The sequence below is a fragment of the Lepus europaeus genome, chromosome 1, assembly GCF_033115175.1.
Source record: "Lepus europaeus isolate LE1 chromosome 1, mLepTim1.pri, whole genome shotgun sequence".
Taxonomy (NCBI): domain Eukaryota; kingdom Metazoa; phylum Chordata; class Mammalia; order Lagomorpha; family Leporidae; genus Lepus; species Lepus europaeus.
The window spans coordinates 125,464,431-125,490,725 of NC_084827.1; the positions used below are offsets into that span (position 1 = coordinate 125,464,431).

A 26,295-nucleotide genomic window follows, 5' to 3' on the forward strand; every position below is an offset into this window, starting at 1 on the left:
TAAAACACTGAGTGACAAGCTATGTCTTCAAACAGATAACAGAGGGACTTCAGCTGGAAATGTTTCGGTACAGAAAAAAATGGAAGTTATGTTATTTGTGTGCATGATCTATGGCCTAAGGTATTCATACGTGCTATTAAAATACTGCTTAAGACAAACTAAATGCTAAATTTTTTTTAAAGTTCACAGTATTTAGATCTCTTCTTGTGTTTTCTAACAACAACAATCCCTGCTAAAACAGAACAGTATTTGTTCTGAGGGATAAATCGCATAAAATGGACGCTGAATGCAAAGCAATTCATAAATACGTACAGCATGACTGTTTACAGCAAGTGTTAAAGCAGGCAAAACTAGAATAGGAGTTGCTTAAAATCATATGAAGAAGCATAACAGCTAAGGAAAAAAGATAAAGGGATGATGACCACATAATTCAGGATAGTGGTTAACTCGGGGGAGGGAGAGAAGATGAAATTACTGAAGAGGCCACGAAGGAAACTGCCAGGGCAGTGCCTATCCCGGCTTCCAGGTCCGGCTTCTGCTTTCTGCCTCCCTCGGTTCTTCCTTTCCTTCCCCGCTGTGGCTCTCCTCCCCTACCCCACCACCCCTCTCTCTCAGCATGTGATTATTTGAATTCTTGGTACCAGGCACTGTTCTAGGATTATCAGCGATCAAAGCAGATATGACTGTTCTAACAACAACAAAACTTTTTAATGAGGGGAAACAAAAATTAAGTTATTAAGTCAACTACTTAGAAACCAGACTGAGAAGTGTCTTGGGAAAAATATCTGAGGGTGAGATCAGAAAGGTAAGGAAGAATGTGAGTGGAATTTGAGTTTTTTTTTTGTTTGTTTTTGTTTTTTTGTTTTTGTACTTGTGGGGGTTTTTTGGGCCAGGAAAGACCTCATTGATAAAACTGACAAGGAAAGCTAGACTTGAGAGAGGCAAGTTGGCAGTGTGGGAAGGAAAAATTGCTTATAACAGAGATGCAAGTTCAAAACTCAGCAAGAAATACAAATGTGTGGAAAGAACAGAACTGTGTGGAGGTCAGTGTGGCTTGAGTAGAACAAGCAGGTGAGGGAGAGCAGCGGGAGCTGAATCAACAGTGAAAGGGGTGGGCACAGGTGTGGATCACAGGGCCCTGTACCTGGTGCACCTGGCCCTCACAGATTGGTGGGATCTCATGGTTACATTTTAGGAATTTAAAATGTGGTTGTTAGCTTTTCATTTGATTATTGGTTATAACCCTTGCCTGTTTCCTGCTGGAATATGTTTTGTTGTTGTTGCTGAATTTTTTGCATTATGGCTTTAACTGAAATGTTAATTTAAAATGTTAAATAGTACATAATTTAGAAAAATATATCTTGTGAGTCAAATAGTGGTTTCAAATACACTCATTATTTAAAAAACACAAACGTTGCCGGCGCCACGGCTCAATAAGCTAACCCTCCACCTGCGGCGCCGTACACCGGGTTCTAGTCCCAGTCAGGGCACTGGATTCTGTCCCGGATGCCCCTCTTCCAGGCCAGCTCTCTGCTATGGCCCGGGAGTGCAGTGGAGGATGGCCCAAATGCTTGGGCCCTGCACCCACATGGGAGACCAGGAGAAGCACCTGGCTCCTGCTTTCCGATCAGCGTGATGCGCCAGCTGCAGCGCGCCGGCCGCGGCGGCCATTGGAGGGTGAACCAACGGCAAAGGAAGACCTTTCTCTGCCTGTCTCTCACTGTCCACTCTGCCTGTCAAAATAAATAAATAAATAAAAATATAAAAAAAAACACAAACATTACATTAAAAACAAAGGTAATATTTAAAGCTCATCATTTCCTAATTATTCTGATACATTTTACTATTTATATTGAGGAAGTATTCTATGATGTGACCACTTTTTCTAACTTTGTGTGTAGAGACACCATAATGATAGCTTGAAACTCGCCATGCTGGGGATATTTACACTGTAGATATCATTAAATGGTATGAATCAGGGCTTCATTTCTGAAACATACTCATTCTCTAGTTATAACTATAGGTTGAATATGGATAAAAGTTTGGCAAAAATCAATGAAAGCATTAAGGACGGATTTCTAAACAGAATTAACAATAAGGATTTGTATATTTTACTATTATAAATTTGTGTGCTACAATCTTTTATATTCCTTAAATGCATAATAAACTTATACAGTTATGTGGCATAATATTTCAAAGATTGGCTACATATACCATTGGTGGCTAGATTATATCACCCAGTGACATAGCCATCTTAGTTTGTGTGAACATTATGGAGTGTCTTTACACAATGACAAAATCATCTAACTGCAATTCTCGGAACAGATCCCTGTCATTTGTGACACATGATTTTATATATATATATATATATATATATATACATATATATATACATATGTGTGTGTGTTTTAAAAATGTAAAAAGACTCAATATCAAAGATAGCATCTCTCACCCAATTTACATCAGAACAATTCATAAAAATCTTATTTTTGTTTGCTTTTGATGGAACTTATGAGTTACTAAGCCAAAATCAGGTCTCAACAATTTCAAATGAATATACAAACATATTTCATGACTGTAGGACAATCATGTAAGAAGCCACAAAAAGAACTAAATAACACATATAGTTTGGAAATTATAATACCTACTCTAAAATGGCAAACTTGTCTGGTGCTCATTCTAGGTTTACTCTAGTTCTAATCACCTGAACTTATGTACAGTGAAAATCCCATTGGGGCCTCAGATCCCACATTTCCTCCTTTTCTCACATCCTTATTCTTTTATCAGGTATATTAGGATTTCAACACATATCCAAAAAAGCATAAAATATCCCAGAACAGTAAGAAACATTGCATTCCATTCCAATCTGATCTCCAGATGGGGGACTTCTGGGATGTAACTAGTTTTCTTAAACAGATGTTATCCTTGACAAGAGCAAAGGAAAGCAGAGCTGGAGTTGATTCATGGTCTTGGTTATCATCAAGATGGATTGGGTGAATCTGATTCTGATAGGAATTCCTGAGACTAAGGTGAATCAGTGTTTCAGGTGGAGCTTACAAAAGTAACTGCTTTGCCTTGAGGGAGAACAAAGATCATCTTTACCATAAAGGGGCTGCTCCAAATAGAAGTGCTTCTCCAACAGTATGACACCTGATCTCCAATTCAGCTCCAGACGTGAATGTTGTTCACGGCAAAGAGTGGCAAGGCACTAGTGAAAAGGAGCCACACGAAATGGGCCTTCAATAGTTGTACATTCCTCTCCTGTATATTATTTCCTATGCTGGTAATTAGGCATCTGTCATCCCACCGGCCACTAGTAAAGGCAAGTGCAATTTTTCCCTTCATACCTCACTTCTTTATGTGCGTTTCTCTTAAAGCATCCTAGATCTTCAAGACGCCACTGAATCTCCACCAGGAGATTGGTCAAGAATTTATGAAAATGTTGGCTCCTTTTCAGGAGTGAACTTTCTTCAGACCAGACAGTATTATTTCAACTTGTTGAGGCTAACAAAGGTTATTTTGATTTTTTTCTTACATTTCATAGGTTGAAATAAAAGGGAAAGGGGAGCTCTTCACTGTTCTCTTCTACCCACTTCTGTAGACAATTAGCTACATACTCTCAAGTCTTCTGGTTGCTCTAAAGTAGCGCAGGAGATGGTGGAGACCGGGGAGGTTGAAGATGGTGAGGAATACTGAATTAGCAATGACAGAATTTTCCTTACTAATGAAGAAAAGTTAACCAAAACAGTAAACAGCTTTGAATGAAGGAAAGTGTTTTTTTCCTTACTTTTTAAAAAATGCTGTGTTCAAAAAGAGTGTATATACAATCTTATATGATTCCAGCTCCTTAAACAGAAATCTTTTTTTAAAAAAAAATTATGTATTTGAAAGAAAGGCAGGATTATAGAGAGAGGCAGAGAGAGAGGTCTTCCATTTGCTGGTTCACTCCCCAAAAGGCCACAAAGGCCAGAGCTGGGCCAATCCTGAGCCAGGAGCTTCTTCTGGGTCTCCCACAGGAATGCAGGGGTCCAAGCACTTGGGCCATCCTCTATTGCTTTCCCAGGCCACATGACATAGCAGAGAGCTGGGTGAGAAGTGGAGCAGCCAGGCCAGGAACCCACACCCATATGGGATGCTGGCGCTGCAGGCAGCAGCTTTACTTGTTCTGCCACAGCGCTGGCCCCCAAGTATTACTGAATAAAATTATTCCTTAAAAATGTTTTTGTAATTTGATAACTAGGCGCTCAGAGCCTAGGGATCTACAACCTTTCACTGCTCTGGGATTAAGGGATGTTTTTGAGATATCTATTGAAATATAGTTGAAAGACTAATATTATGATGACCTAACATCTGGTATTCTCTCTATAGCCTGAGTGTTTAATATTCATAAGGTCTAAGTATCATCCTGTTTTCATCATAACACAATTATGGAAGAGAAACTTTCATCTTCATTGTACTTAAGACTATCAGTGGGGGCCGGCAGTGTAGCATAGTCGGTGAAGCCATCACCTGCAGCACCGGCATCCCATATGGGCACCGGTTCCAGTCCTGGCTGTTCCACTTCCGATCCAGCACTCTGCCATGGCCTGGGAAGGCAGTAGAAGATGGCCCAAGTCATTGGGTCCCTGTACCCACGTGAGAGACCCAGAAGAAGCTCGTGGCTCCTGGCTTCGGATCGGCAAATATCAGGTCATTGCAGCCAATTTGGGAGTGAACCAACAGATGGAAGACCTCTTTCTCTCTCTCTCTCTCTCTCTCTCTCTCTCTGTCTCACCTTCTCTCTGTGTAACTCTGACTTTCAAATAAATAAATCTTTTAAAAAAAAAGACTAGAAGTGATGACAGTAGTAAATTAGAGGCAATAACTGATACTGACTTAACAACGGATAATTGTTTATAACCAATCACATCTTTTATATTTTTATTATGTAATATTCCATTCATACAAATGGGTTTTGTTTATAAAACATATTTAAATATGACAATGATGTAATGAATATCTGTTTGCATATCCAATCTGAGGAACAAAATATTACTAATACCTAAATATCCCATGCTACCTCCTAGAACTATTCTGAATACTTTCCCCTATAATTAATGTAATCTCATGTATTCTAAAACCTATTGCTTTTGGATTTTTTAAATGTTTTTTATAAGTGACATCCCTTGCTCTATTTCAGCAGTTTTCATATAATGGTGCTCAGGGTAATAGTTCCTTGATGTTAACAGGTGAATGATATTCAATTATATGATCAAATCACCCCCTAAGAGTCCTTTTTTACTTTGTTCTTTCACTTTATAGTGCACTCTTGATCAGTGCTGCCATGAACATTTTGGACATGTTTTCTGATGCACATAAGCAAAAGGTTCTCTGGAGTAGGAATACAGAGTGACATTGTGGGAAATACAGCTGGAGTGCATCTTCAACTTTGCCTAGAATGCCCAATGGTTCTGTGAAATGATTATACAGATTTACATATATGCATTTAATATGTAAGATAATCAAATATCCTGCCATCATTTTTTACTCTTCTCTTTATATTTGAGCCCCATATCAAATCTGTAATGATTGCTATCAGTTCTACTTTCAATATATATCTCAAATCCAATCTCTTTGCTTACTCTATTCCTACTCAAGCATACTGTGTGAACATACCATTTTCATGTATTCAGAATTTAGACACTTTCTCCATATCATTGGGTCTAAACTCCTAGCTTTCTCCTGGATTATAAACTGTACCCTTCTTCCTGGACGCTTCCCATTTGTGCCTCTTAAATAATGGAAACAGTTTTTTCCATTGGGTAGACAGGACAATTCTCTTAAAACCTTAGTTCAGATTTCTCAAAATTCTATAGCTGGCTTGCTTTGAACAAAACCAATTACCTGGCACCACAGTGCCCATTTATCACATTTTCTTCACTATTCCCACTTGTCCATTTTTTCTCATGCTCCACTGGCCTGTTTATTTCTTTGTAAGCCAGGCAAATTCTACCTCCAAAGTAATGTCATGGCCATTGTATCTGAGAACTTCCTGCTACTCATTCCAGAACACCCCCCACCCCCACAATGGCATGCTGTCTAAACTATCACTTTCTCAGTAAAGCCTTTCCTGACCACCTTATTTAAAAGTGTGATTCTGCTCCTCTCCTTCATTCTCCCCTAAGGTTATATATTTGCATCTCTTTCGTTTATTTCTATCTCCTTACTTCTTAGAACACATCACAAAACTACAATAAATATGGTACTAACAAACTCACTACTCTAAAAACTTCTAAACAGATTATATAAATAACCTTACTGAATTCTCTCAAAACCATTGCTGAAGAAAAGGACTTTGTTACGGCGTTGTAAAGAGGTCAGGTTTCTCCTCTACACTGAAAACAAGTGTAAAACTGGATGATAACATTAATATCAACAACTCTTCTGTAACATTCGAAGTCAATCACAGGAATGCAATAATTTCAGATTTTATTCTTAAAAAAAGTTTCCTATGCAGATAATGAACACCAAGTGGGATAACTGTAACAAAAGAATCATCCTTGGGCATATCATTTTCAAATTGCTGAAAGTCAAAAAATGATGGTCTGGAACGCATCAAGAAAAAGACAAGAAAATAATAATATAATTTTTGACTCCTCATCTGAAAGTCTGGAAGCCAGAAGGCAAAGGACAGAGTAAAAAAAAATTATAAATTTGTCAAGAATTTTGAATCAAGCAGAACTTCAAAACTGAAAGTAAAATTAAAAATATTCTCATATTAAAGAAATCTAAGGGGGCCAGCACCGTGACTTAACAGGCTAATCCTCCGCCTTGTGGCACCGGCACACCGGGTTCTAGTCCTGGTCGGGGTACCGGATTCTGTCCTGGTTGCCCCTCTTCCAGGCCAGCTCTCTGCTATGGCCCGGGAAGGCAGTGGAGGATGGCCCAAGTCCTTGGGCCCTGCACCCGCGTGGGAGACCAGGAGAAGCACCTGGCTCCTGGCTTCGGATCAGCACGATGCGCCGGCCTCAGCAGCCATTGGAGGGTGAACCAACGGCAAAAAGGAAGACCTTTCTGTCTCTCTCTCACTATCCACTCTGCCTGTCAAAAAAAAAAAAAAAATCTAAGGGAATTTTTGTCAGCACACCTGGACTATATGAAAATACTGGAGGAAGTACTTTGAGTATGAAAGGAAATAGTACCAGTAATAACTCAAATCCACAGAAAGAAATTAAGAACGTCAAAATGGTAAATATGTGGGAGCATCAAAAGGTTATATATGCAAATTTGTCATGTCAAAATTCTCCAGGAATTCGTGTTGCTTCTGGCCCTCTGATCTCATTTGGTGATCCATTTGAACAGTCTTGTATCGTGGCCAGACTGATTCGGTTACTACAGTGTGATAACAAGTTTTGGTTTACAACATGGCAGGTTTCTTGCCTGTCTCATCCTTCAGGGATATTGTGCCTATTTTTAACCCTTTGTAGTATCATATAAACTTTAGAATCAACTTCTCAATTTCCATGAGAAAACATACTGGAAGTTTTGTGTGAAGTACTTAATAAATGTCTTACCTTGGAGATAATTAAATACTTGAATATACCATGAATATTTTATTACACATAAAATTTACCCATAAAAAATATTCTTGGGCTCATGAAAATTGTGAGAGAAGCACTTTCTTGCTCCACTAGAACGCCTTAGATAACTGTCTAATATGGGTTTTGACTATTAGAAAGCCCACTGTTCACACATACCTAAAATCTGTGTCAGATATAACAGCCCAAAGTGATATTTTAATCTCAATCTTTCACTTCACAATTAGTTGTGAGTTTAGGTGGTGATTTAAGGGACATAAATTGGCATTTTTCCCAAACCTCTATAATAAGGGTTATATTTCTTAACGCCTAGTTTTTAACACACATTTATAATAGCTTTGTTGATGTTTTATAGAAGTAAAAGTGAGTTGTTACAAAAATCATATAGTGAATCAAATTTGCAAATTTCCTAATTGTGACAAAATTTATATATACATGTATATTTTTCGGTTTTTGATGTAGGCAATTATATGTCTGAAGATCACAATAGTTCCTATCATTCATAGCTCCTATCATTCAGACCTTAGATGTCTGTATCCTATTTTGTAATTCTGCCACTAGCACTATTTTGATTTTTTAAAACAAAGATCAGCAATACTCATATTCTCAAATTTCAGTAATTATTACTAATATAAAGTCTTTAATTTGAGGGAAATTTAGATATTAAGGCTTCTAAAATGTTTTATTTGGTGAAAAGGTAAAGTTATCGATTAACTTCACCACTACCTACTATTTATGCATTCAAAGCTTTCCAATTAATCATGAAAATAAGAATACAGCATAAACATTTCAAATCACAAAGGAAAGTAATTGTACTGGATTAATCAAGAAATAAGTAATAAAAATGGGAAAACAAATAACAATTAAGTATTTGTTATGGGTATTGAATTTTCTTTACTCAAATTTTACATCTTTCATCATTAAAATGGTGAGTTCTATTAGCAGGATTTGGAGATGTAAAATCAAACTTGTACTCCTGGCATAAACCTAATAAATTCTAAATCTACTCTGCATACTCATGATTGTGGCAGGAATAAGCATATAACATCAGGGGAGAGTCTAGCTCTGAAATTTTTTTATCTCCCTGAATTTGTTCTATCTTTGTGCAGGCAGGTTCTGAAAGTAAACATTTCGTGCCAGCAATATCTTAATATTTTCCTAGCATTTAAAATTTTAGCTTTGGATATATTTAGTCTTTAGCTTTATATATTTCTCCTAACTTTGCCTAGTTTATCATTGCACTGAAAATATAAACCCAAGAATGCAAAGAAATTAGGCATTATTTGTTTACTCAAAATGTTATACTATATGCAAGCACCCACTGGGGTTTATCAATGTATACTATGATTTCAATTTAACCAAAGTCAGAATGCCTATGTTCAAACCTGTGTTAGACATTTTCTCATTGAACATCTGAGTTATTTCTCAATTCCAGCAATGAAAAATGAGAACATTTTACGTATCAAAATTGTACTATCTGTTCTCAACAAAATATTCAACAGAACATAGTGCCAGAACATTTGTTAGAAAGGAAGAAATTGCAATTCTTAATTCATTTCTGATGACAAATTTCCCTCCAGATTTACAGCAAAGAGTCCAGGTGGTGGGCTGATGTTTGGGGTTCACTATTTTAAAGACTGTTGAGCGGGTATTTATGTTAAAACCTTCGTAAAGGACAGTGTAGTTTGGCCTATTAGAGTCTCTGGATTTTTATCACTAGATAAATACTTTAACTTTTCCCATTTTTTTTAATCTCCTATTTTATTTTCACTCCAATCTCTTGAAAGAGGCCAATATGAGAAGAGGTAGCAGAGTTGAAGGCCAAAACTTTGGTTAAAGAAATGGACTGCTTTGATTCCCATGCTTTGGAGTTGTGTGATCCTCAGTTTCCATATTCATAAAATAAGTACAGTAGTTTCCACCTCGAGGGGTAGGAAGAAATGGGATAATGTCTGACTCATAAGAGGGATATCAGAAATCATTTCCCTCCCCTCTTCCTTCCCTGCTGAAAATATATTTCCCCTTCTAAATAAGTAATACATTCAAAGTGGAGTTTAAGCATCAGTTAAATCATTCATTTAATAATTTATTCAGTGGGGTCAGCACTGTGGCGTAGAAGGTTAAGCCTCCCTCTCCCACATGGGCGCCGGTTTGAGTCCTGGCTGCTCCACTTCCAATCCAGCTCTCTGATATGGCCTGGGAAAGCAGCAGAGGATGGCCCAAGGGCTTGGGCTCCTGTATCCACATGGGAGATCTGGAAGAAGCTCCTGGCTCCTGGCTTTGGATTGGCCCAGATCCAGCCATTGTGGCCATTTCTGAAGTAAACCAGTGGATGGAACCAGCACACTGATGATACAGCTTTGTCTGCCTTTAACTCTGCCTTTCAAATAAGTAAATAAATCTTAAGGCTAAATGTGTTTGCTAAATAAAAATTTTAAGACACTGTCTCACATCGGAGTACCTGGACTTGGTTCTTATTTCTGGCTCCTGACTCCAGCTTCAGGCCTGTGCAGATGGTAGGAGACAGTAGTGATCACTCAAGTAGTTCAGTCCCTGCCATCCAGGTGGGAGTTCTGGCTTAACTTCCCAGTTTCCAGCTTTGGCCCTAGCCCAGTCCTAGATGTGAGCATTTGGGGGAAAGAACTGGTGGCTGGAAGTGAGTCTCTCTCCCTACACTCTCTCCCCTCAACTCCCAATAGTGTGTTTTCTTTGGTTTTGTTTTGTCTTGTTTTTTAAAAATGGGGGCCAGCATTGTGACACAGCAGGTAAATCTGCCATCTGCAACGTCGACATCCCATGCAGGCCATATGGGCCCCGGTTTGTTTCCTGGCTGCTCCACTTGAGAGCCAGCTTCTTGCTGATGGCCTAGGAAAAACAGATGAAGATGTAAGTGTTTGGGCCCCTGCCACGCTTGTGAGAGACCTGGAAGAAGCTCCTGACTTCAGCCAGGCCCAGTGCTGGCCACTGTGGCCATCTAGGGAGTGAATCGGTGGATGGAAGATATGTCTGTCTCTCTCTCTCTGAAACTGACTTTCAAATCTTTAAAAATGAGTAAAGATTAAAAACTCCTACCATAAACAATTCTAAAGCACCTACACTGTTAGGGACTTGCTAACTCTAAGAAAATAATGGAAAGATATTTCTGTGCTCAAAGAACTTATAGCCTAGTGATTTTTATCTTTTGGTACTCTAGGGTCAACATCTTGAGTATAATTTGTTCTTTCTTAAATAATTTTTATTTATTTGACAGGTAGAGTTACAGACAGTGAGAGACAGAAAAAGATCTTCCTTCCATTGGTTCACCCCCCAAGTGGCCACCACGGCTGGCGCAGCGCTGATCCGAAGCCAGGAGTCAGGTGCTTCCTCCTGGTCTCCCACACGGGTGCAGGGCCCAAGCACTTGGGCCATCCTCCACTGCCCTCCGGGGCCACAGCAGAGAGCTGGACTGGAAGAGGAGCAACTGGGACTAGAACCCGGCACTCATATGGGATTCCGGTGTTGCAGGTGGAGGATTAACCAAGTGAGCCATGGCACCAGCCCTATAATTTGTTCTTATAGAGGGGTAATTTTGATTACTTGAGGTTCTAGTTGGATGAATTTGGCAATATTTAGTACTATCCTTCGAATCTGGTATTGTGAAATAATTTATCGAATAATTATATAGTATTGCAAAGATGTTCTGTAATGGCTAGTGCTGGCAACATAATTACAGGGGCAATACAAGATGAAAATGAAGACCCTTGCACAAAAGCTATTGGGAATTGCAAGATGATTATATTTAGCCACACAGGACCATTCAAAGCATGGGGCCTTTGTGACTGCACAGGTTATACACTCATGAAGTGGCCCTTGTAATGTTTGTATAGAGTGACCACTGCATGGGAAGCAATTTCTTTTTAACTACAGTCAGTCTTACATGGCTGGGAAAATGTGACTTACAGAGGCAGATGGAGGTATTAGTTCAGCAGTTTTATTTTTCTAATCAGAGATTAAGGCATAACATGATACAATATGAGACTAATTCCTCAATTAAACAAATTATTGAAACCTAATTAATGAGTGTCTATTACATAGCACAATGCTAGGAGTGGGAGATACACTAGAAAACAAAGTAGATCATGTGACTATTGTGATCATTAGACTTCCATGTAAAATAAATAATAAAATAAATGTTGTTGTTTGATACCAGCTTTGAAATGACTAAACTGGGCTCTCAGATGGAAAAAGGGGACAGAGACCTAACTACATTTAGTCATCAAGGAGCGCCTCTGTGGACCCAAAGCATGGGATTTTAGGATGCAATTTGGAGAGAAGGACTGAATCCTTCAGTTAGTAATTATAAGTGGATGTTGGGAGAGTCGCCTAACTTTCCACTACCTCAATTTCCTTATCTGTAAAATGGGAATAATAAAACCCATGTGAGAATCAAATGAGTTAGGGGCTATGATTTTTAAGTTAAAAATTTTAAAAACATGAGACTCAATAGCCAAGAAACAGAGTTGCAAAGAGCCCAAGAAGAATTCCTGGCTGAAGAAACAATAATTGCAAAGGCACTTGGGTGTTATAAACTTCCAGGAGGCCACTGTGCAGGGGTGGGGTGCACGAGGGAGGCAAGATTCTAGGAAGGGAGTGTGACAGTGGAAGGACCAGATCTGGGAGTTTGAAAGATAACAACTATTTTGATGCTGACTTCTCAAACCAAAGAGGGACCAATTAATTCACACCTGCAAGTATGTCAGAAACAATTATAGTTAGTTTCTCATTTGGTTTCTTTGGCTGACTACAAATGAATTTTCTAATTCATGAGAGAGATTCTTTTTTTCTTTCTTTTTTTTTTTTTTTTTGATAGGCAGAGTTAGACAGTGAGAGAGAGAGAGAAAGAAAGGTCTTCCTTTTCCGTTGGTTCACTCCCCAAATGGCCGCTACGGCCGGCGCTACACAGATTTGAAGCCAGGAGCCAGGCGCTTCCTCCTGGTCTCCCACACGGGTGCAGGGCCCAAGCACTTGGGCCATCCTCCACTGCCTTTGTGGGCCACAGCAGAGAACTGGCCTGGAAGAGGAGCAAATGGGACAGAACCCGGCACCCCAACCAGGACTAGATGATGGAGGATTAGCCTAGTGAGCCACGGCGTCAGCTGACAGAGATTCTTAAAGAAGTAAGTTCATCAAAGGGTAAAAAAAATTAAATCTGCTACTAAGTATTACTTTCTTAGTTCAGAATAGAAAAGCCATGTAAGAAGCCTTAAGCACAGGCTTAAAAGCACCTCTACATAAACACAAAGTTATTGTATTTTGAAGTTTGATTACCATTTTGTCCCATTTCTCATATCCAGTTTACTTCCACATACACACACACACACACACTCCTACAGCCTACTGGCATTAACAGGGAGAATTCCCTTTTATCTAACAAAAGCCAGCTTTCCCACGATTGACCAAAGTGGGGTTATATTCCAAAAATAGCACCAAGAGCTTGCCTGAATCAAAGCTATTCAAGGAAACATTAAGAGAACTGTACCTTGTGCAGCTAACTCTTTCCACCTCTCTTTGTTCTGCTGGATGATGTCCACCAGATTGTTTTTGAAGCTCTTCAGGTCCACAGCTGAGAGGGAGTAGTCGGGGGAGTAACTTCCATCGCTCACAAAGCCTTTTGTATTTGATCGTCTCAGTGCATCAGCAGCGTGTAAGCCCGCAATGGTGGCTGAACTGGCAGTCACAACCACAGAAACCAAAAGATCACAAGGTCAGGAGATGGCACGAGGGAACAAAGTCTGAGAACTTTACAAAAATGACTTGACTCTGGATAGCAGGTGCACAGCCCTGGTGTTCAGCTGATGGGAGCTGCTCACCTCTCTTCCCTCCCTCGTGGCATGGAAAGGGCTAGGGACACTCCTCACTACACTCCTGAGTACTTCCATTTTTTCAGTAGTTGGGCCACAAACCGTTTCCAAAGACAGATATTGTATGACATAAAACCACTAGGTGGCAATACTACCTAACAATTCTTGTAAGCATTCCCTGCCTAGCTGTGAGAAAAATTCCCTCCACGCATCAGAGATGAAAAATGATGGTAATACCTGCTTGCCCCATAGTTAGAAGTTTCGGCTTTAGAGGCTTCCTCTATAAGAGGAATAACAATTTTCTCTGTTGAGTCCGTCAGAAGAGAAAATGTTGGCTCTACTATGAAATCAATGAAACCTACAGAAGCAAAAATTAATAAATTAATCCATGGTATAATTCTATAATTCTAAAATCAGTAACAATGAAGGGTCTCTGGCACCCCTTCCCTTCTTGATATTAGTTTTATTCAATAATGTGATCTTTAAAGTTCCGCTGCCATATAAAATTTCTCAAGTGGTAGAAGTGACACAACTTAAGCTTGCTGATCTTGAATCTTCCCTTGAAAACCTCATAAACTAATAGTACATTCGGATCTAATGATAGTGAAGCTATTTTCTATTAGTGAGGAGAATATTACCTATTCCAAAAATCTTTCACTTGTTGAATTTTATTATTGACCAACATGCAATAATATCAAAGTTCCAAAAAAATTGAAGGTTTTTTTTTTTTCGCTTCAGGCTGTAGGAAAGCTAGCACATTTTTTTTCCTTTACTGTATTAGTCTGAGCTTTCTGCCAGCATGTTAATATTTCAAATTTCTGTTTACTAGTCTGTGGATGTAAAGTGTTAGTTTGCAGCCTGTGGGTATGTTTGTTCTATCAAATCAATGAAGAGAACATCTCAGGAAGACAGCATCAATCCCACCACATTGAGATGTCAGGATTGAATCAAGACTTTTCCATTAAAGCACTCCTCGAGATCAAAAAGAGGCATTGTCCTTTGGGACCACTTGGTGTTTAGGAAGACAAGGAAATGACCTCTTCTAAGCTCTGTGTATCCTTCCACACCCCAAGGTCCCAGGTGAGGTTTGCTGCTTGAAATCAAGTGCTGTTGAGTGGGAGCAATGGACCACCACCTAAATACAATAAGTGGAGGAAGGGGTTTGAAGTGATAGTGCCCTGGGAGATAGCCACATTTGAAGAACACCTATTGGATGCTCAGATACAAGTAATGCACATTTCAAGTAACTAGATTACTCCTAGTATACATTAAGGCACATTTTTAACTCAAAAAAACTTCAACAGTTTTATATTCTAATTGATGCCATCAACACAAGGCAATATTAATTGGCCACATAGGGTGCTATTTAAAGTTCTGTATGATTTTTAATGCCTGGAATATGTAGGTTGTCAAATGACATTGCCTCTTTTAACGTGGCAACAATGTATGCCTTTATACTACAGCAGCAGGCCCTGAATACTCCTGCCTTCTCAGCTGGCCAAATGAGGTCCTTAGCCTGCCACATTCCCACTTACTGAACAGTGATAAGCACTTGTGTTACAATGGCTCGAAAAACAGTTGTTGGAACTTGAATGGGAAAGGGGAAAGGTCCAGAGAGCAGCCTCAGCACCCCGCAGTGTTGGGGTAGGTGTTGCTGGGACAAACTGGAGAGGGAAGGGTGGTGATCCTTCTACTTATTGCTCATAGAGTTTAGTAATGAAGATGCTGACACAGGAATGACTGTGACAAATATTTGGACCACCCAGTATTGCAGTAATGTTTTCTAATAATGGGTTGGACTTGAAACACCTAGACAAATACAGATGATAATGAACATGGTTGGAAGCAATATCATTTTGCAAATTTCCTGTTAGCTTATCTATTCATGAGAATTTTTTTCCAAAAGAATATGAGTTAGTGATAACAGAACAGGTACATTCATATTTTTATTGAATTATCCTATGCAGGAGTAGGGAAGCTTTTTTTCTGCCAATGGCCATTTTAATATTTATGACATCACTCATGTATCATACAAAATCATCAATTTACAAATTTGGCTGCTATGTGAATTTCAAGATATGAATTTCAAGTCCTGCCTGGAGTTGCTTTGGCAGGGTCAGAACAAACGATTTTTGCAGGCCTTATACTGCCTGTTGGCTAGACCTTCTCCACCCCTGAAAGGAGTAAATCACAGAAAATAGTCAGCAACAAAAAATATTCTCTTATAGAGGAAGAAAGTCCTCTTGTGAAAAGATAACAACAAGAATAAAAATTATATTTACTAATTCAACTTCATTGAATGCATCTTCTGAAAATGTTTCAATAATTCCTATCATTCAGCATCATATTGATCAGTCTAAAGATCAAATCTATCATGAACATGGAATGAGGTTTTCATGGCAGAGTTTGAGCAGCATGGTGAATACACTGGTAAACTGATAAGAACCTGTCCCCTTTCCACGACCATTGCAATGTTACCTATTTGTGACTGGGCCACCATGGTTGACTTTCGATCACAGAGTGGGGAAAACGGAAGCCCTAATTCCGCTTCTTTATCTCCCTGTGGAAAGAAAGGTGGGTTCATTCACATTGGGGTAGGCAAAACCAAGGTCACGAGCAGACTAGATACAAAGCCTTTAAAAAGTCACATCTTTCCTTTTGTTTATAACTGTCACTTTTTCAAAATATATAAAACCAAAATCTTATAATTGTGCTCAGATGGTCTCTTTTGGCAGACATCTTGCAAGGGGAACATTCTCAAAAACCTGGAGCTGTTACTCCACTATTACAATCCCTTGATTGTAAAAAAGCAAAACTTTGCCTTTTGAAATTTTAAGGCACCATAATGTAGTCATCTCAGTGTACTGGCATTTAATTAAAAATCCAGCTCATGGAGTTTTTTGCTCCTTTTTTAAAATGCCAAAAACACAAGCATGACTTCAGTATTGAGATTTCAAGATTAGGCTGTTTTATGAAATGGAAAGTATATGAACACTTTGAAACATCTTACTAGTCATTAATCAAGTTTTATTAAATAACCTACAACAAATAACAGAATACTTTCAACACTTACATTCTGTGTGCATAATTTTATTCTAATAGATTCTTAGCGATATTAAAATGTCAATGACTTTTTACTATTATATAAATATCTACAGTAGATTGAGCATATATGTCAAATAATTGCATTTGTGTTCAGGTTTAACATGAGAAGCAATTAGATTTTCATCTCCTAAAATAAAGGTGTCTGCTCTTGGCAAATACTTATTATTTCAAGGTTTGTGAAACATTTATTCTTTCCCTTGCATTCATGGGAATGTGCTCAGGAGAGAAAGAGAAGAGAATTTCTTGTTCTTGCTCCCTTGAATGTGTTTGGCCATTTGAAGGAATCTGAATCTATTTTCATGTGGTTTACTGGCTATAAACCCTCATGCCGTAGCCCAGTCTTGCGTAGCACTCCACATCTATTTAAGGAGTTCAAACTTGCCTTCTTACTCAGTTTCCTCTGAAATAATTTTAGCTTGATCTGTATAACATGATTTCAACACATGCCTTTGAGAATGGTCTCTGGTGTATTCCCCGTGTGCTGGGCATCTGATCATGAGGATTATAGGCATAAAGTTTGAAACCAGAATTGTTTGGTAAAACTCTAAATATGGTCACAGAAGAAGTAGGTAAAGTAACCACAAACAGGAACATTTTACCATTTCATGACTTAGAGAAGATAAGGAATAACAATTCCTGTGAGCTCCACAAGCAACTCCCCTAATCTCTCATAGAGAATAACAACAATTTTACTTGTAATTGAAATTCAGACCCAGCTTAAGGAATGTGTGGAAGGGAATTCTAAGTACTACTTGTGATGGAGTCAGAGGATAATTGATTACTGCTATTCATGGATTATCTGTTACTTCAGACATGTCACAGCCTTTACTGAAAGAAATTTTCATCTGTTATCTAAGTTTGTGATCATTTTAGAAACAAGATACAATATTATATACCTAGTAGGATTTTTCTAAACTTACCCAGATAATTTTTGTGAAGTCTAAGGATAATGCCTAACATTTAGAAAGTCATTAAATTTAGCTAATAAAAATGATAATTCATAATAGCAGTAATGTCATTAGGCAAATGAAGGTATTGATGATGGCAAATGAATAGCTTGTATGGTTTTAAACCACAGGAATAAGAATTAGTATTCAATTTAGCATGTAATAGAGAGGCATTGGTATTTCTACCTCTTCTTTCATCCAGGAAGGAATTGATGTGATGGAGATTCTACCTTTGAAAATGAATTTTCAGTAGCATGAAGGATGGTTAGAGTGACTTAAAGATGATTCTTGGGCTTCTCCTTGAATGAGTAAGAGCCTATTGGTGCCATTATTTTAAAAGTAGAAATAAGGCTACTGAAAGACTTCATGAGAAATGTAATATTGTAGATCCTCATTTGATATGTGCAGATACAAGTGAATTTTATATTCTATTGTTTATTAAATGCAGGTAAACTACATTTAACCAGTTTCATTGGTAAAGGTTCTGCTATATCTTGAACACAAATTTATTTTATTATGTATTTATTTAGTAGAGCTGACAATGATAATCTAGGACTGAAAAGGCCATTGCTATGATTTAACTTTCAAGAGTCTAAATTTTAGACTGCTGGACATTTCTAGATGACAACATTTTCACCTAGGACTTGGGTATTTGATAGATACATGCAGCTTGACCTTCCTATAGATGAAGTGAGAGATTAATATTTCCCCTCCTGTGCTCCACAATTAATTTAGAATATTAAAATTCTTCACCTAAGGCATATTTGAATGCTGAAGTCCATTAATTATTCAATTTATTTATAAATATTTCAAAATGTTATTTATTCTTCAGGATGAATAAAGGCCACAAATGCAAGATTAGTAGGGTGGCTTTGGCCTGGACTATGAAAGAATTAAAAACCCAACAAAGAGGCGATACTACTGAGGGAGAGGGGGAAGATAAGAAGCCAGTTAGAATCTCTGAAGCCAAATGTGATCAACTTTATGATACTTGAACTCCATTCCTAGATAGAGAATATACATTGTCCATCAAGATGAAATCGCTGCTCAAAGCAAGGTGCATTGTGGGACACTCAATTTATAGTTTTTGGAAGTTGTACTTTCCTTGAGGCTAATGCCTTCAGGAGGCCAAAAAGACATTTTAAAGAATCAATAACTTTACATACGCATGTCTTGGCATTTAAATTGATGTACTCAAGTGGTTGGAGCAGTTAATCAGTTAGTACCAGTGAAAAATGTTATTCCTGGATCTCAGCTCTGTGTTCCACGAGATAGGGAAAGCAGCCCCATCAGAATGGAAACACTCTGCCTGGCAGCTCACTCCTGTCTTAGCAGTCCTCTTGCAGTTTGCTGAGGTTCCTTTGAAGGCCACAGCAAAGGCACTTCAACTGTTTTTGTGCTTTCCTAACTGTGTAAAATGCTCTGACAGCTATTGGCACTATCAAATCAACAAGGCATCTAATCCAGTGACTTACCAGTACTTTTTTTTTCCCCTTTTGAAACTAAAGCATTTTCTATCATTTTTAAAGAAATGAAGGAAAGAAGTATAGAAATCTTGAACCCTCTTGCATTGAAACCTGTTTTACGCCCAGAAACATTAACAACAAACATTCAGGAAGCCCCTGACCACAGGCGTAGAGGCCACGGTGAGGCTGAGGGCAGAATCTCAGGGACCACTATTTCTATGGGCAATTGAAAGAGGGGAATGAGGGAAAATAACACTAGTTTAGGCTTCTTTGTACACTCTATTTATGTAATCAGATTACCTACCTTCATTCCTTAAAAAAACCTTCTAAACTGTAACAAAGCCACAGAACTGTTTAAATGTTTGACAATTAAAGCAACTAACACATTTACCTTTAGTAAAATTTATGATATGGTATAATTGTATTTTTGTGAGTATTATAAATGATTTATACAACATTACAAGTCCCCATCCAGTCGATGTTTACAATAATTTTATGTCTCTTAAACTAGAAGCTCTAATGTTTACATTTTAAGTTATTACCCTGGCTCATAGCTGCAGTTTTTAATATTATACAATTTTGAAAGTGATATCTATGACTTTTTATGCTAGATTCTTGGCTGAGAATATTCTAAAAATATTTTTATTACCAGTAGAAATAAAATTGATTTTTGAAATGACACATTTTGTACTATTTCTAGCAACATTGAATACTGTATACATTTTAGGGAAAAATTGCCATTTTGACATTTCAAAATAACTTGTATTTGCAATTATTACCTTGGCTAACATTTATAAACTAATGTATGTTTTTGCTCAAATATTTTTATGGGTGGCAAAGCTATAAGAAGGAAAATTATGTTAAGTTCACAATATAAAATAAGAACAAATTTTAAGAGGAGCATCTAGTTTTAAAATTCAATTTTAAAAATTATATTAACATTGTCAACTTAATGTGTGTTAGAGAAAAGACTAAGAAGGAAAAATCTGAGGCAGGTGTTTAGTGCAGTGACTAAAACACTGCTTGGTTCATGCCCATCCCATATTAGAATGCCTGGAATTGAGTCCCTGCTCCAGTGCTGCTTCTAGTTCCCTGCTACACCCTGGGAGACAGCAGTGATGGGTCTCTGTCACCCACAGAGTAGACCTGGATTGAGTTCCAGGCTTACTGATTTTCAGCTGGTCCAGCTCCAGCTGTTGTAGATATTTGGGAAAGTGAATCAGTGCATGCATGATCTATCTGTCTTCATTTGCCTTTTAAATAAAATAAGTGTTTATCAAACCTCCTCCCCCAAAACTGTCTTCCTTTAATTATGTTTTCTGGAGAGTGCTGGAACCTCCATCTCTGATCTTTAATATCAGTCAGTAGAAATGAAGTATCTTCCAAATCTACCTACGACAGTATAGAGTTACAGAGGGCATTAATCACGAATATCTCGTGATTATTTTGAAAATGTGTTGGCGATGGGAATTTGCTTTTACTTTACCCTCAGCTGCTCACTCAATCATAAATATACATTTCTCAGGACTGTAAATTCTGTATGTAATTCTCAAGGCTTTAGAGTGTGAACTTAAAATAGTTGTACCAAAGATTGGGGTAATGATGGAATTTTTAAGAATGATACAAAGAGCGTAGTTTATACTGATTTGCCCTCCAGAAATACCTGAATAAAATGAGCTTGGTAGACAAGCTAAAAATACATTGATTTAGAAGTCAAATATCCCCAAACCATTTGCATATTTATGAAATATTAATTGATATACACATCACTTTTCTTATTCTTGAAGTTTCTAAAAATCCACTCAGTCTGTTTTGATTTTTTTGAAATTTGTATCCTGTCTCTACTTTTGTTCCAAGCCTGTTGAAGGAACTGAAAATCTGGTGCTATATTCTGCAGAAAAAGAAATACTTAATTGACTACTTTTAATCCCTGTAATTGTATTGAGAATGTGTTTCCAAAATTGTACCTAGATAATTTACAGTTCAACTATAACTATGAAATCTTTCAATCAATGAGTATCTGATGGTTTGTCTTAGAAAAATATAAAGCTTAAAACAGACTGTGAAGGTTATCAAATGCCACCCATTCTTCACTATGTGTCATGGCTAAGAGTGTGCCAAGCCCTCTTGCGTTCATTCTGTCATTTTGTTCTTCAACACTAGCCTGGGAAAGAGGCAGAACGTGTACATGTAAGAATGTGGAGATTCATGCCCACCACTTCTGGAAGACAAAAGCTAGGAGTTACCCTTAGGTTTTTTGAAGCAGAGTCCAATTGCGGCTCCACGTTACACTGTTTAGTTTCTATTTGAACAACATACATAAAATATTTTCTCTAGCAAGAACCATTAGATGTTCACCTTTATACTACAACTGAGGGCCCTGATGAATTCTTGAGACCTGCTTTGATTTGCTTCATAACCTCTAGCAGAGGCCAGTGGGTTATAAGATGCAGAATTTAAATTCTTGGTATATTTTGAAGGAATGAAGGAATTTATTTACAAAGTGCTGTATAAAAATGCTGTTCTTACTGAGATGAAAAATTCCTCCAACTACTCAGGCTAGATGCATAGGAAGAAAGTATCTATCATTACAGTAAGTTTGACAAATTGATAGTTTCACAGATGGCTATGTAAAGATAAGCAAAGAAAACATATGTAAAACCACTGCAGTTCTGCCAGTTTCTAGATACCTGCACAGATACACAGATCCATTTTAATAGCTTACATTAAACGCATTCTGAACAATGTGTGTAACAAGAAGTTTCAGAAGCAAGAGTACTCTGAGATTAATTCAGTTGAATTCAAGAAAACATTTTACCTGTTGGAGTCAATATCATATTTTAGTGCAAGTCTCCCACTGATAAACTTGCTTTGCTTGAAAAACATTTGTTGTCAGTTCAAACTTGATTGCTTTGACTTTTAACTTCATATTCTGTTTTACTAAATACATCTCTGAAGGGCATTTGAAAATCATTCCCTCATTAAATTCCAGAAACTGAAAAATGGTATTTCAGTACAAAATTCTATCATTCAAGGCTGAAGTCCTAAATAAACTTCTGATGATCTGAGAAGATTTTCATTTTGGGAGAGATGAAGCAATGCTAGCAGAGATAGTTTGCTTTTAGAATAGTCCATATAAATATCCTTGCTTTTCTCTTTGGCTGTTTTGCAGCCAGAAAGACATTCAAGCAAAGACTACCTATTTCTAAACACTTTGGGATTATACAAAATTTGTGCTGACTGTTGATGTACAAAGTAATACTTTATCCATTTTAGTATTTTTTCTTTGTTTTGTTCTAGTACTATTGGTTGAACTCTGTAATTAACACACAGTTATTCTTAGGTGCTTAAATTTTAACTGAAAAGTGATCCCTGTTAAATATAGCAGTGGGAATAAGAGAGGGAGGAGATGTACAATTTGGGACATGCTCAATCGGACTTGCCCCAAATGGTGGAGTTAGAAACGTGCCAGGGGATTCCAATAACAACAAGAGTCACTGTGTACTTACATCCCATGTGGGATCTGTCCTTAATGTGTTGTCCAATGTGAAGTAATGCTATAACTAGTACTGAAACAGTGTTTTACACTTTGTGTTTCTGTGTGGGTGCAAACTGATGAAATCTTTACTTAATATATACTAAATCAATCTTCTGTATATAAAGATAATTGAAAATGAATCTTGATGTGAATGGAATGGGAGAGGGAGTGGGAGATGGGAGGGGTGCAAGTGGGAGGGAAATTATGAGGGGGGAAGCCATTGTAATCCATAAACTGTACTTTGGAAATTTATATTTACTAAAGAAAAACCAAACAAAAAGAAAGGAAGAAAGAAAGAAAACCCTTATACCTCCTTACTCTTTGCAGCATAATCAGAAAATGCAGACAACAGAAATATTCCAAATAGAATGATGTTGTACCTTTCCCAAGACTTAACCTTTCATATTGGATGTGTTTTTAATTTCTGCTAGTCGGATATGTGAGTCACAGTTTACCAGGCACCAAGAATGACAAAGAGATCCACCCACTGTAGGCACCCACTGCTCTGTTTTATATCACCATAAATTAACTTTGCTAGTTTTTTAACTTCATATAAATGGAATAAAACTATGTGTTTTTGGAATTGTTGTTTGTGTGAGTGTTATTAATCTAATTTTTATTGTTGCATGATAATCTGTTGTATGACTATTCCATGATTGATTTATCTGTTTCTATCTTTTAGTGGATACTTGGTGTATTCCTATCATAGGGATACTATAAGCAATAAAGTGATGATCACCTTTATAAGACATCTCATGGGCATGAACAGGACTTTATCTGGTTAATATACCTTTGGGAAGAAGTGGTAGATCATGGGGATATGAACTTTAGAAGCTACTATGCAGTAGTTTTCCATGGTGTTTGTAAAGATTTATATGGCCCCCATTTATGTATGATACATCTACTTTCAATATATGATGTTCCATATTCTTGGTAACACCTAATATTGTCAGCCCTTTAATTATAGTTATTCTGGGGGCCAGCGTTGTGGCATAGCAGGTAAAGCTATGCCTGCCTACAATGCAGGCATCCCATATGGGCACTGGCCTCCTGTATCAGCTACTCAGGTTTTTATCCAGCTACCTTTTAATGGCTGGGAAACGTAGCAGAGTAGTTGTTGGTTCCCTGCCACCAATGTGGGAGACCAAAATTCAGTTCCATCTTTCTGGCTTCAGCGTGGCCCATCCCTGGCTGGCTCACCAGGACCCTTCCACACTTTCCCTAAGTATCTCTTCATTTGGCTGTTATACCACTGTATCCTTTCTAATGAAACTGTTGTTGTAAGTGTGGGACCCTCCTGAATTCCAAGAGGACTTTCAGCAAGTTACACGACCTACGAAGGCGCATAGGAAATCCTGAGTTCGTAACTGGTGAGTTGGAAGTCCTGGTGTCCTGTGGCCCTGCTGGTGACTGAAAACTGAAGCAGAACTAATATGGAAGTCTGAGACTCTACCTTGTAGGAGTTGATGCTAACTCTGGGTGGTTAGCATCACACTTGTATTGCAGTACCCTAGTTGAAGTGAGGGGTCATAACAGGACACTGGAGAAAATAAATGTATCTTTGTGGCAGACAACATGGACCATTCTCTATGTCCAGGTTTGCTTTCTCACAAAGAATGTGTGTATGCACACACATACACACACACATAGTTAGACAGGCACATCTTCACACAACTAAACTACCCCATGGTCCCCATTACAGCTATGCATATATGACTAAATGTTAGTACACAGAAATGCTACATATCCTTCTCTTTTCATTACCAAAGCCATCTGCTGTCTTTGCTCTAGCAGCTACATCCTCATAGGCAACAATTCTAATCCCTCCCTTACTATTTCCTGAGAATAGCGTCTAACACCCAAGACGACTCTCCTTAAAATATGTAATATACTACATAGGTCTATTTATCTGAAACACTAATACATCGGTGAAAATCCTCAAGAATTTCTTGGATACAGTTGATAAAAAGAAGTTACCAGGCCTGGATTGTGTTCAGAAAAGTGTATATCAATATGCAGAGTGACGGTTTCCATAAACATGTACATAGTGTGCAAGAGGCACCTGTAGGAAGAACTCCTCCATTAGGGCTGTGGTCCACCGGTAGTGCAGCTTCCAGGATTTGGCTGGGTGGCTTATATCGGCTGCGTGAAGAATCAGGGACATAGTTTTGGCTCTATCAATCCTGTTAAACCAAGGATATGATCAAATTATTGAACAAAGTAACCAATCACAGTGTTGGTATAGTTCCAGGAAACTTTCACAAGACAAAGGAAAATAACCTACCCTTCCGGCTGCTGCAAGCTGCTTCTTATATTTTTAATTTGCTGGAAGTGGCCTGACATGTCTGTAGATAAAACCATTTCAATCACGAGATTCCGAAGATCCCTGTAGAATCATCAAAAGGAGAAACGTTCATCTGCCCTTTATTGTTCTCAACTGGAACAGTTCCTTCAATTCCCTTCATCACATTTTAGTTTTCTTAAGGGACATGGACACAGGATGATACTTTTCAAATGTAAAAGTAACTACAAAAAGCATGAGATAATTTTACCCTTTAACTCCCATTGATTTAAGAAGTTACCAGCAGAGACCTGTGAATGATGCTGTTTATCATCTCCCCTGCAGAAAGAAAGTCTTCCCTTTCCCACCGCTACACTACCACAACCCTCCTCCCTTTTCAATTCCTAAATGCTGTTTTTCTATCTGAAAGGATTTTTAGCCAGTTTCAAGAAACATTATTTTCTTTCTTTTTTTCTTTTTCTTTCTTTCTTTTTATTTATTTTTTTGACAGGCAGAGTGGACAGTGAGAGAGAGAGACAGAGAGAAAGGTCTTCCTTTTGCAGTTGGTTCAGCACCGTGCTGATCTGAAGGCAGGAGCCAGGTGCTTATCCTGGTCTCCCATGGGGTGCAGGGGCCCAAGCACTTGGGCCATCCTCCACTGCACTCCCAGGCCACAGCAGAGAGCTGGCCTGAAAGAGGGGCAACCGGGACAGAATCTGGCGCCCCGACCGGGACTAGAACCCTGTGTGCTGGCACCGCAAGGCAGAGGATTAGCCTATTGAGCCACGGCACCGGCCAGAAACATGATTTTAAATAGAGTATCTGGATGCTTTGGAAGCAAAAAGAAAAATAGCCCAGTGGGGCTGAGAGCATTCTAAATCCAAATGGTCAACAAAACTAAAAGCCTCCTGTCTCTGAGAAATGGCACAAATAAGAAAGGCTTGTATTTTCAAGACTCTGCATCTTTTTAGTAAAATCACTATTAGCAAATCCAGTACTAGTTATTTAGTATTCATTTAGTCTAGGTACTGAATAGCACTATGTTGTAGTTGCTTTGCACGAATATTAAGACTCAATCTTCATTAGATGACAGGGTATTAATATTTCCTACCGGGGGAGACTGAGTCATTGGCCCAGTCACACATCTATTCAGTGTTTGGAGTAAGAATGAACCACAGGAGTCCCTCCCTCAAGAGCTGGAACTTGGAAGGTTGGCACCAAGGAGTGGTCCATCGTAAGAACCCCAGAGAAGCTGAAGTGCTAAAGTGAGTTGCAATTCTCTGTTTAAGCTTTTGGAACTTCTCCCTGTATAATCAATATGAGAAATTTCATTGAAAGGCAGAACAAAAGAGACAGACAGGTGGAGATCATCCATCAGTTAGTTCACTCTCCAAATGCCTGCAACAGCTAGGACTGGGCCAGGCTGAAGGAAGATGCCTCCATCTGGGTCTTCCACATGGGTGGCAAAGAATCAAAATCTTGGGCCATCTTCTGCTGCCTCCCAGGGTGCACACTGGCAGAAAGCTGGATTGGAAGCTGAG

The 26,295-nt window shown here is 38.3% G+C and overlaps 1 protein-coding gene across 2 annotated transcripts in view; it reads right to left on the minus strand.

Annotated features, from left to right (window-relative positions):
- PDE1A (phosphodiesterase 1A) overlaps positions 1-26,295 on the minus strand; it is a 265,269-nt gene that overhangs the window by 32,304 nt on the left and 206,670 nt on the right. For both annotated transcript variants that reach the window (XM_062188736.1, XM_062188745.1), the window contains exons 9-13: positions 24,758-24,859; positions 24,536-24,656; positions 15,896-15,977; positions 13,655-13,775; positions 13,096-13,283 (exon numbers count right to left, since the gene is read on the minus strand). In XM_062188736.1, coding sequence (XP_062044720.1) covers positions 13,096-13,283; positions 13,655-13,775; positions 15,896-15,977; positions 24,536-24,656; positions 24,758-24,859 — 614 coding nt within the window. The remainder of the gene's footprint in view (positions 1-13,095; positions 13,284-13,654; positions 13,776-15,895; positions 15,978-24,535; positions 24,657-24,757; positions 24,860-26,295) is intronic.